General features: G+C 40.9%; 1 protein-coding gene across 1 annotated transcript; it reads left to right on the top strand.

Annotated features, from left to right (window-relative positions):
* The first annotated feature begins 224 nt into the window (after positions 1-224).
* On the top strand, positions 225-11,897 carry faxdc2 (fatty acid hydroxylase domain containing 2). Its single transcript, XM_041952665.1, has 9 exons — positions 225-278; positions 1,962-1,999; positions 4,201-4,298; positions 5,441-5,544; positions 5,827-5,948; positions 8,000-8,205; positions 9,003-9,108; positions 9,387-9,553; positions 10,438-11,897. Exons 1-9 carry the CDS (start codon positions 254-256, stop codon positions 10,592-10,594), a joined length of 1,023 nt encoding a protein of 340 aa, XP_041808599.1. The 5' UTR covers positions 225-253; the 3' UTR covers positions 10,595-11,897.
* Positions 11,898-12,019: the final 122 nt, after the last annotated feature.

The following is a 12,019-nucleotide window of genomic DNA, read 5'->3' on the forward strand; positions in this document are numbered from 1 at the left end:
CTATGATGTTATTGAAATGCAGCGACCACCCTCCATGCATCAACTTTCACCTGAATACATGTTTTACATATTGGTAAGGGGAAAAACACATCCTCGCATCAGAATAACAATCGTCGCTACTTCCGGGTACGGCTTGAGTCAGCTGACCAAGGGTCAGCCAATCAGAAGTCGCTCACCGTTGTAAATACACGGTTGGTTTGGGTGCACGTTGAAAGCCACCAGAAGCGACACAGGCGAGAAAGAGTGGAGAGACATGACGGTGGAGACCAGAGTTAGCGGTAAGTCAGTGCTTTGTTTCACCGTGAACAAGTCGAGGGAGTCCGGGTGTGAGTGAAGCTGTATGACTGTCGTTATGATCCGAAAACAAGGCAGCGTAAATGTTAATCAGTTCATTAAACGTCAAACTTTAATGATTCTGTCAAGTTTTCAAGGCCCAAAGACTGATCTTAATCTAATGAGCAGCAATAACAAATAATCGTAAGTGAAAAAGCAGAGTTTTTATTCCACTGACATGAATAAAATCTGCATATTCTTTGTATTTCTGAAGGTTCAAGTTTCCACATCACTCTTTTTTATGAGTTGCATACTGGTATGTGTGTCCAGTATGTGGTTAAATAGATAGATAGATATACTTTATTTATCCCAAGCTGGGAAATTGCAGAAAAAACTTAAAACTAGTTGTGATGTTAGAAAATTAACTTTTTATTAATTAATTTGATGAATCTGTAGATTATTATTATTAGATTATTATCCTCTATTATTATTCTGTTTGTTCTTGCTGTCTGTAACAGCTACATTTTTCCGGCGTGGGATCAGAAAGTTTTATCTTATCTCATCTTGTCTTATCTCTCTTACTTTCTTGTTTAATCGGTAAATTGTTTGGTCTATAAAATGTCAGAAAATGGTGAAAAAGCCGAAACTCAAAAGTCTTGCTTTGTCCACGATGAATCAGATCATTTTACTCACACTGATAAATTGATTATCAAAATACTAGCCCATTAATTTGATAGTTGACAGTTGAAGAATTAGTTGTTGCAGCCCTACACAGAATCATCTTATAAATTTCTTAAGCTCAGATGGTGAGAAACAGAGAAACTTCAGCAAATTAAAAAAGACTTTAAGTGTTGAGCTCTGTACATAAATCATCTTCTCATCAAGGAGAAGAAACCAGAGAACACATTTTTGGGTGAAGGAGCACTTAAATGTAATTTGGGTGTTACACTTGTTGCCTTCTTCTCAAATCTCTGTATGATTGTTGTCCTTTTCTCTCCTTAAACTCTCTGTTTTGTGCTGAACCACAAAGAGAGACGGCGTGATGTAGGGCAGGTCGTTATCCCCAAGAATTGAACTGAAAAGTGCCCCCTGTAAGAAGGATGGATTGTAATAGGATTACCCTCCAGTATAATCCTCCAGCTGTAAATTTTGCACCAGACTACACAGCACTCAGATGATTATTGAACCACAGAAAGATAAAAAGCCGTCTGAGATGTTTAGACTGCTAAATTAATTCACATTCATGGTAAAGTTGCCTTTAAGGTTCTGTGTATGAGGCCGTGTGTGAGACAAAGAATTGCGTTGTGTGTGAGAAGTGTGTTGTATTTGATATAAAGGTACAATGAGGTTTGTAATGAAAGTTACTTTCTTAAACTTTTGAAAAACTTCATCACAAAAGGAAGTTTTATTTTGAAAAGCCAGCTGGGATTCGGTCACCTAGAACATAAATGTTCAATCTTGTGCCCTCAGTCATTGTGGGACAGCACAGATTTCCCATTTACTTCAAAAATCATCAATTTAGTGGAATCTTAGAGGATTTTTGTGTTTGTTTTGCTGAAATTCAATCTGTTTTTTATTAATAACAATAAAAGATGTGGCTTAATCTATACTGTAGTTATGAAACTGCTCTGTTTTTACCTGGAAAATAGAAATCAGCAGCTCACAGTGTATTTCTATTGTGTTTACAGACATGAGGGGAGCTGCCACAACAAGCAGCAGCAGACAGGTAAGAACACAACACCTTTACAGCAGAGCGCTCTGCTATTACTGTAATTAAATAGTGCAGGTGGATGATGAACACAGGAAGAAGCCTCTGAAATTATTTATCATGTGTTTTGTTTTCTTTCCTTTCTTGTTTGATCTGCTCGTCTCTCAGTGGTTTTTAAGTTTGAAAAATGGACAAAATGTTTGTCCCAGTCTGTTAACCTTTGTGGCGTCTAATGGGAAGGTGGGTGCTGCACAGTAACTACTTCCCGACCACTGCTAGTTAATGTATATTTTATAAACATGTGTATTTAAGCTGAAGATACCTCCAGGCGTGTCCAACCGGCAATGACACCAGCCACCTGTTTCTTCAAGAAGCTACGGATCCTTTTGTTAGTTTCAGGGCGTTTTCCTCCCGGGAAACACATGAGCTCTGTGCGTGCTTTGGGCTTGAAAATGACCAAATTTATAATGATGCTATTGGCAAAAATTTGATATCACATTTAGATGAAGATCTGTGAGCGAGGGATGATGTTTCCATGTCGTTTGTCTGCAAAATCATGAGGTTGACATTTTTTCATGACTCATAACACGCTGAGCATCACTTTCATCTCATGTTGGCATCAGAGAAAATGTGAAATGTTATTACTGATGTGCAAGCTTTTACATTAGCATTAGTCTAAGTGACTCAAAAAGGAGGGCTTATTACCTGCTCTGGCGTTTCAGTCCTTCATCCTTGTTTGTTAGAGAGATAAATTTGAAGTGATGCTCGCTTACAGAACATCCAAATCAGCGATTGTGCCTTTAAAATTTTTTCCCCTCTTTTGATAACGTCAGATTTCTCTGTATGTTTGTTTTTATAACACCTGTTACGTGACGGTGATCTGCCTTGACTTGTCTCACCAATAAGGTTTCCACCTGACTGCTTCTGTTTCCACTGGAGGCTCCATAACATCTGTCCTGTTTGCCATGTTGTTCTTTGGGACAGGCTTGACCTGACAAGTGACATTTTTTTCCCCTGTGCACAGATTAATGGAGCCTGCAGGGAACAAAGAGGATTTCAAATAATGGATCACAGCATGCACATGATCATGAGAAATGTTAAGGAGTGTTTGGGTCAGGAATGCTGAGGTGGCCGTTGTTGCTATGACTTAATTTCAGAGAGATTAGATTGTAGGTATCAACAGTAGTAAACGAAATGCTGCTGATAGTGAAACGATAATAAAATCCGTATCTGTAAGATGTGATTGTTTAATGTGTCTGTGGCCCTAAAAACCGCACAGACAGCCGAGTGCTGAGAGCAGCAGGACATTTGTGTAACATTGTTCCCACTGCTGCCGTCGTGGCTGGGCCAAGGGGCAGCCGGGGTAAAAGCTGGCATTTTCGAAGGTCTGCTGAACGTGACATCAATCCCTGGACTTAATTCCCGCTGAGTGAACTGATCCAGTTTTCTCTCAGTGTGGCCGGCACAGACTTTGCTTTTTGCTAAATGCACTGCGTTACATGTGTAGTATTGAAGATAAAAGAAATGCTTGTGTCTGGATCATCTGCAGCAGAAGATTAAATTCATCCGCTGTCAAAATCGCAAGCGGAACAAAATCTCCACAATAAATGCATTTTATTTCTTCATGGCACATTTCATATAAAGAAGCAGTAAAACCTTAATTTTATTCTTTCATTCAAATGTAAAGCACTGCAGTCACAACACAGACCATGTGGACTCCATGAAATGCCTTTGATAGCTTTGAATTGCTCTTGATCGATAGAGACCAAAAGCACTTCGTGCACATAACTACAGTATATTTGCACATTTATTCTCCCTCTGCTGTATATAAACCACATAATTTCCATGCAGCTTGCTCGTCACATGTATCTTTAGAGTTAAACAAGTGTATTATTTAGGTTATTATGGAAGCAAACACGTGAAAGAAATATATCTCCCTCTGCAGCCCCAGGATGCCAAATGCCCCACCTTTATAAAAACACAAGTCACTAAAAGTGTTCTTTGTCTGTGTAGATCAGCGTTTCAGCCACAGCTCGTCCTCCGGGAAAGACGTTCTCACTGGTTTCAGCATCAGTCTCACTGTTGTTTTAGAGACATTTCTGCACCAGAAGACGTTTCTGTGGGAAACGCTGATGCGGCTCAACGTCATGAGATCGCACAGTATCGTCAGGGTAACGGAGAGGTTGTTCACACACAGTTGTTGCTTTTTCTCGGTGCAGGAGGCCTCTGGGGGACTGTGGGACTCTGTGAAGAAAGCTGCGTTTGTCATCGGGTCTGGAATCTTGTTCTTGGCTGCGTTCGGCAACTCGCTGACATGGTAGGATTTACTTACAAATTACAGTATTACAGTGCAACAAACCACCCCGAGGTGAACATGTCTACAGCCCAACACAGTCCAACAGAATGTGGTCATTTGCTGATCATTTTTGTCAGATCCTCAACTGAAAACAGCACAAGGACAATGTGTTTAATGTTTGACCTCATCAGCTTCATTGATTTTTGCAAATATATGTTTATTCTGAATTTGATGGAGCAATATGTTTCAAAACAAGTTGGAACAGGAGCAACAAAACACCGGGAAAGTTGTGGAACGCTCCAAAAACACCTGTTTGGATCATTCCACAGGTAAACAGGTTGATTGGTAACAGGTGAAAGTATAATGATTGGGTATGAAAGGAGCATCCTGGAAAGGCTCAGTCAATCACAAGCGAGGATGGAGCGAGGTTCAACACTTTGTGAACACATGATTGGATAAAGGATGTTACTACATGAGCTCAGGAAGACTTTGTTAAAATGCTGTCAGTAAACACAGTTAACCTGCAAATGATGTTATTCAGTTTTTATTTACGTTTCACACAGCATCCAAACTTATTTTGAATGTGCTATATAAATGTCCAGACAATGCTCCTGAAACCTGAATAATATCAGCGTATCCTACATGTCTTCATCATGAATGCTCCATGCGGACTAAGGCCTGGTCTGGAACATCCAACTGGAATATGCTGTTTACATGACCCAATTAAAATTCGGAATAATAGAAGAATATTAGTGTGCGTGTAAACACAGTCAATGTGTGATACAACCTAACAGGACATGAGGTAACAGGACATCGCAGGAGAGGGCGTGACATGACTTGGAGACATGACATGGACGTGTTCGAGTACGTAGCTAGGGTGTCACTAGATTTCTGTCGAGTGGTTTCTATCGTTTTCTGGGCGTTTTATTTGTTAGGATGTGGCTAAGTATTTGCTAGGGTGTTCAGTGCCAGTTCTAGGTTGTTGCTATATGGTTCCTTCAACGTTTCTGGACGGTTAGCAGAGCATCATTAGGTGGTTCTCAGCTGGCTCTGAGACCTCGCAAGCCTGTTGGAAATCAGGTGTGAAAGCCTGAAAGTCTGTGAGAGAGTGGACAGCAGGACTGGACTGTGAACTTGACATTGACAGATGAATCCTCCCGCAGGCATCTTCAGAGGTTCTGGGGAGCTTCAGGAGATTTCTGGCAGAACCAGTGGAACAAACTGCACTTAGCGTTTGAGGGCCATGACACTGCTTTGTTCTACTTGGGTGAGGAACAACAACGATGACCTTCCTGTTATCAGTACACACTTCTTGTGAAACACCATTTGGCTTCGTGCATCTGTATCGTTCTCCAACCTACTTTTCACAGTCGTGTTATGAAACATTTTTAACTATAGTTTTAAATTAGATTACACACATGATTTCATCCCCTCTGATACACAAACAGGACTTTGTTTTCAGACTGTATCTTATTCGGTGCCACGTTTGTGTAGCACAGTTCAGTTCTGCACATGAAGTCATGACCCCCGGTGTGGACTTTCTCAACAGGGACCATGTTGATCCCCACCCTGACGTTCTGGCTGGTGAATGCTCTGCTGCTGTTCGTGGACACCACCGGTAAACCCTCCTTCATCACTCGCTACCGCATCCAGGTGGACAAGAACAGCCCGGTATGTCCAGATCTGTCACAGTGCCTCCGCCAGTTTCACTTTATGAGGATTTGAAGTTTCGGCTATTTCTCTCTTATCCTCAAGTTCGTATCTGCAAATGGATCATTGTCAGGCCACTTTCCACCTCAGTGACTGCTGTTACTGCGCTGAGTAATCAGATTAAAAATACATTTATGGCAAATTTCTGGATAATACATCCATCTAATCTCAGTCTCCTCACTCTGTCAACCCTTAACCCTCCATGTGAAACATGGCATTGATTAATGGATAAATGAATTAATAGAATTTGTCCTGTTTAAGAACAAAACACTGAGTTTAGCTTCATCGGTTGGCCATTTAGAAGAAAATATGCTTTTACACATTACTGCAAAATACGGTAATCGCTGGCGTTACAATTATTACAATGATATATACAAGTGACTCAGAGAATGGATAAATAAAATAGCGAGATAAATTGAAACTAAAATTGCATGATTAAATAAATGAATGGGCACAAAATAAAAAATAGCAGTATATCATATACTTTTCTGTTTGTGTCATGTTTTTTGTACATTTATTTCCGCATTTATTTATGATTTATAGTTTACATATTTACTTATTTCTCCATTTATTTCCGTTTCTTTGTGTATTTATTGAATTTATTTATTTCCTGTGTCACCTTTTGGCCCTAATAAAGAATATTTATGCAAATTATTTTGCCTTTGATAGTCATATTACAGGTTTTGAGAAATCCTGTATGAATGCAAACTAGACATACACTAAATAGATAGATAGGTAGATAGATACTTTATTGATTGCAGTGTACATGAACACACACACACACACGACCCTCGGTGTTGCTGATCTGACGTGTCCACCTGTCCGTCTGAACAAAGTCCTCCGGCTGTGTTTGATTAGCAGGTTGTTGGTGGACACTGACGAGATAAACACTGACATTGCTGATAACTGGGGCTGGATGGACACAGGAAGATCAGGTTCACTGGCGGAAAAAATATCCTCAGTCTATTTCAGGTCACTTTAAATCTATAATCCATATATCCTGCAGCCAACAGACGCTCAGGTGAAACTCTCCCCACATGTTTTCTCTGAATATACAGTCAGTGATGAAGCATGTATGTACATTACATGTGTGGGTTTATCAGCCTTACTGTTTATGTCTTTATTAACTTTATATCACCTACAAGTGTCCTGGAGGCTTTCTGTGAGCCCAGATACTGAAGGTCTATGGACGAGAGTGTCTGTGGTCGTAAACAAAGTCAGGACATGCTGCTGTGTAGCAACAATACAGCTCAGGTGACAGTCGCTCTGCAGTTTGTCAAGCAGTTCGGCTGCTGGCGAGTCTTCAGATCATTTTCACTGTGCACTAGTTCCTGCTGGTATGAATCCAACCAAACACAGTAACACACTGCCCACATCATCAAAGTACAAAAAAACAACAGAAGAGAAACAGACCTTTGTTGCTACAGACATTTTGACAAATCACAGCAGTGGTGGAATGTGAAAAAATACATTTTTTATGCAACTTAATAACTTTACTCCTCTTCATCTCATTGTTCTCTGTTTGTCTGACAGCTTCAGTAACTTGCAGGCAGGGTGTCTGGTGTTGTGCATGTTGGCTCACTGTCTTACTGGGACGCCTGAGTAAAACAGAGCCATTGTTAGTGGCATTAGTAACGCCTGTTCTTTTACTGCCATGATGAGTCAACATGGCCGCTGTGAAAACGGCGCTCTTTGGGTTGTTGTGTTTGTGCACGGGTAAACACGTGGTAATTACAAAAATATCGCTGGAACTGTGCAAAAGTTCATGTATGTGCACTTCAAACACATACATGTTATCTCACACACACACACACAAAACCTCCTCATGATGTGTCCGTGTGTTTATAACCAGGGTCCAAAGTTTAACAGTGAAAAGTCGAGTTGTCTCCAGCAGAAACTGGAGACTTTCTTATCTTTGCATTTTAGCGCAGGTGATGGTTTAGAATTTCCAGTATCGAGTCTTTCTCTGTGTAAATTAAATTCATGCGTCTCTCTGACTCCTCGTCCACCAGGTGGATCCAGTTAAGCTTCGCCATGCGCTGAAGGTTGTCATCTTCAACCATTTGTTCATCTCTGGGCCCATGGTGGTGGCGGCTTACTACCTGATGAGCATGAGAGGGAACCCCTGTGGCCCCGAGCTGCCCACCTTCCACTGGGCCCTGACCGAGCTGGCTGTCTTCGCCTTCGTGGAGGAAGTTATGTTTTACTATTCCCACAGGTGAGATCATTAATTCTACTGTTCTACTACACCTGTGACATGTCAACATGTCGCATGTTAAAAAAGCCTTAACAGTCAGTGCAAAGTGGAGGTAAATTCAGAGGATTCAAGCTCGTTTCCACCCAACAGACGGTAACACTTCAACATCATTCGAGATTCAGTTGTAACAAGAACACTGAATGTTACATATTACTGCCCCCTAGTGGTGAGAGTGAAAAGTGTGAATATAAAGAAAACAAATGCGGATACTTTACCGTGTGTTGCTAAATGCTGTAAGTTTTTAATTAGGCTCAGAAAATAAATACTAAAAGTAAAAATAGAAATAAATAAAACATATCAAACATTTCCAAAAGCTTTCACAAAATGAAAGTGGAACCGTATTGACTGAAAATAATGACTTTTCACCCAGAAGCAGCATCAGGTCAAAACTGGCTTACTACCAAACATCTGCAACACTAATGATGTTCCCATCAGCCTCAAGTGAACTTTGTCTTCAGTCCAAATTAGTAAATGCTAGTTGGCTTATATGCTCAACGAAAACTATTTAATTATTATTATTATTAAATTCTTATAACTTTATTGATATAGCACCTTTTTTAACAGTTACAACAAGTACATCTGTTAAGAAAACAGCCATAAGATAAAAGTGAGTCTTGAGTGAGTACGTGAACATGAAGAAGCATTAGCACGTTAGCACGCTGACGTTAGTGTTCAGCTCAAAGCACCGCTGTGCCTAAATACATGCTGGCATGGCTGCATGTATCTGTGTGGTGACTGTTCATCGTCCTTTCTCTCAGGCTGTTCCACCACCCCAGCCTCTACAAGCATGTCCACAAACAGCACCACGAGTGGACCGCTCCCATCGGTGTCGTCTCCATCTACGCTCATCCTCTGGAGCACATGGTGAATGATCCCCCTCCCCGCCTTGTTTGTCTCTGTCACGTTCTTGACTTCTCTAGATTTGAGCCTCTGATTGGGATTGTGGAGGATCATGGAGAGTCTGCAGGGGTCTATGTTAGGATCCAGGTCTCTTCTTATTGAGTTATTGAGCCACAGATCAGCTGCAGCTGTTACAAATGAATCAAACATGCTTCATTTTTACATCTGGACTCAAACCTGATCCTGATCCTGATCCTGAAAACTCACAGTGTTCTTCCTCTTCGTCTTCTTCCCTCTGTTAGCTCTCCAACATGCTGCCGGTGGCCATCGGGCCGGTGATCCTGGGCTCCCACCTGACCACCACCTCCCTGTGGTACTGCCTGGCTCTGTTCAGCACCACCATCTCCCACTGTGGATACCACCTCCCCTTCCTGCCCTCCCCCGAGTTCCACGACTTCCACCACCTCAGGTGAGTCCAACAATCCACTTCTCCAAGAGTGCTTTTAATGGGGCTTAATATTTTTGTGTTGTACGTTAGAGAAGATCTTAATGGATTATGATGGTCAGAGTTCAAAGTTCAAAGGTCACTGTGACCTCATCTGATGACTTGGCTGGTTGGCGGAGGCATACAACCACGAGGCAGTAGTTCTAGCTTTGTTTATGTTTATAGATTGAAGAATTTATCAGTGTGAAATGTTAAAAACTTGATGAAAATGGGGTAAAAGCATCAATAATTCAATTTTTCTCTTGACTTTCTTTAATTTGATCTTCTGAGTTTGTCACAGAAGGACCTTGTTCACAGTAAACTGTGGTGATCGGCATCTTCTTACAACCTGAAACACATCAGGACATAAAATTCTGATGAAAAACAGTTTGAACTAATCTGCTTCTTTTGATTTGATATTCTATATATTTGTTCTTGTCAACCAATCCCACAAAAAGAGCAAAACCACCAATGTGTTAGTCTGTTTGTCAACACTTTCATGACTCCCCATCAGTGGCTCTTTAAAATCTTTAAAAACAGGTCATGAATTCAATTTTTAATTTTTTGAAAATGCTAAATTATATCCTGAAACAGCCGGGCACTGTAGGATTTAGCAAATGTTAGTGAAACAGGTGTTTGTTTGGGACTATTTTCAGCGGCGGATTAATTCAAGTTTGGTGCACTCTTGAGTATTTACACTTTAAACTGTTGTTTTTAATTTATTATTTCTGTGAAATCTGCAAAAGCGACAACTCTTAACTAATTACTGTAAATTGGAAATGACCATAAAGAGAACACAGACCCGATGTGGTCGTTTGAGTCAGATGCTTGTTTGTGCAGCCTTACTCACACATCCTTCGTGGTTCCAGGTTCAACCAGTGTTTCGGGGTCTTCGGCGTGCTGGATCGGCTCCACGGCACAGACGCCAAATTCAGGCAGACCAAGCAGTATGAGCGCCACACCCTGCTCACCAGCCTCACCCCTCTGACCGAGAGCATCCCTGACACACCCAAGAAGGGCCAGTGACGACCTGTGACCTTTGACCTCAGGCTCGCCAAGTTTGGGGTCGCAATCGATCTTAAACGACTAATACACTTTGATTTCTTTTTAATGCAGAAAACCTGCTGATCAGTTTCAGACTCGTCCCCCCACACTCTCTGGTAACCAACTTTGTAGAAATGTTGTTGTTGCACTTTATCAGACATGCAGACTTCAAGCTGTTTTTTAGGCGCGACCTCTGCGCTCACTCTGGATGTGGACTCGCCTGCTTCTGTGATTATTTTTAACCCGTTTCCTCCTGTGGTTTCATCTTCCTGCGACCTGGGAAGGATGTTATTGTAGCTCTTAATTTGGATGATGGATGCTAACGTAGTGGAGCAGTCAGTGGTTCAGGGTTATTTTGTGTAAATGCAACCAAGGTATCCACATTAAAAACAGAAATACTGAAGCTCATTTACGAGCTACGGAGTCAAATTTATGAGACGTTGGATCAAAAGTTTGACTAGCTGTGAGTATTTCTTTAAATGTTTTTAATAGATTTTGGGCTTTCACAAACGCTTGCATTGTTTTGCCTTCATAATGTCCAGATTTTATTTAAAATTTGAAGCAAATCAAAGTAGCTCGTTATCGGACGGATCCCTGTGACGGTAGATGTGAAGAATTTGGCGATGAGTTAAAACAAATGATGAGACTTTACTGCACTCTGCCATGACAATGAGGTGAAGGAGCCATATTCAGCCCTCGACCCATAGTACTGCTGTTTACTGGCAGTAATCCAGATTATATTTTCACTTGTATCGACCACCACAAAACCTTGAGAGGAAACTGGATGTGATTGATGCTGCATTCAGATTCCAACAATCAAGAGAGCAGATAATTTCCAAATCATTTCAGTATGAAGAGATTCTGCTGCCGTGTATCTTAAATTTCATGTCGGTGATGTTGATCATCTCCCAGTTCAAATAAATTTGTTTAAAATGAATGTTTTGAATGAATGACACCAATCTTATCTTTAATGTCAGTGGAGTCTATTTAATCTCGAGTTATTTTTATTCTTACAGACACATTTTGTATTGTAAGTAGTTTTCGGTAACAGCACTTCAAGCTCACCAGTCCAGACTCTTCTGCTGCGTTCACTTGCTGCTCGGACAGAAGATACATTTGCACTTTGGTGGCGCTCAGACACGTGCTTGAATGTTAAATGTATGTATTGCAGGAGGCCTCAGTAATGGTTGTATAATAAGAAATGAATGTCGAGAGAGAGATCTCCTACTGTGATTGATACCATGTTAATGTTTCGACTGGACTGTTTAATATTAAAACATTTTAAGAAGAGATGTGTACAAGTTCATTTCTCCTCCTGTTTTTTTCTGGTATTAATGAAACTGCTACATACTGACATGTTTTCTTCATTCGTTCTCACACACGACAGAAATAATCACTCGGAAGTCG

The sequence above is a fragment of the Chelmon rostratus genome, chromosome 14, assembly GCF_017976325.1.
Source record: "Chelmon rostratus isolate fCheRos1 chromosome 14, fCheRos1.pri, whole genome shotgun sequence".
Taxonomy (NCBI): domain Eukaryota; kingdom Metazoa; phylum Chordata; class Actinopteri; order Chaetodontiformes; family Chaetodontidae; genus Chelmon; species Chelmon rostratus.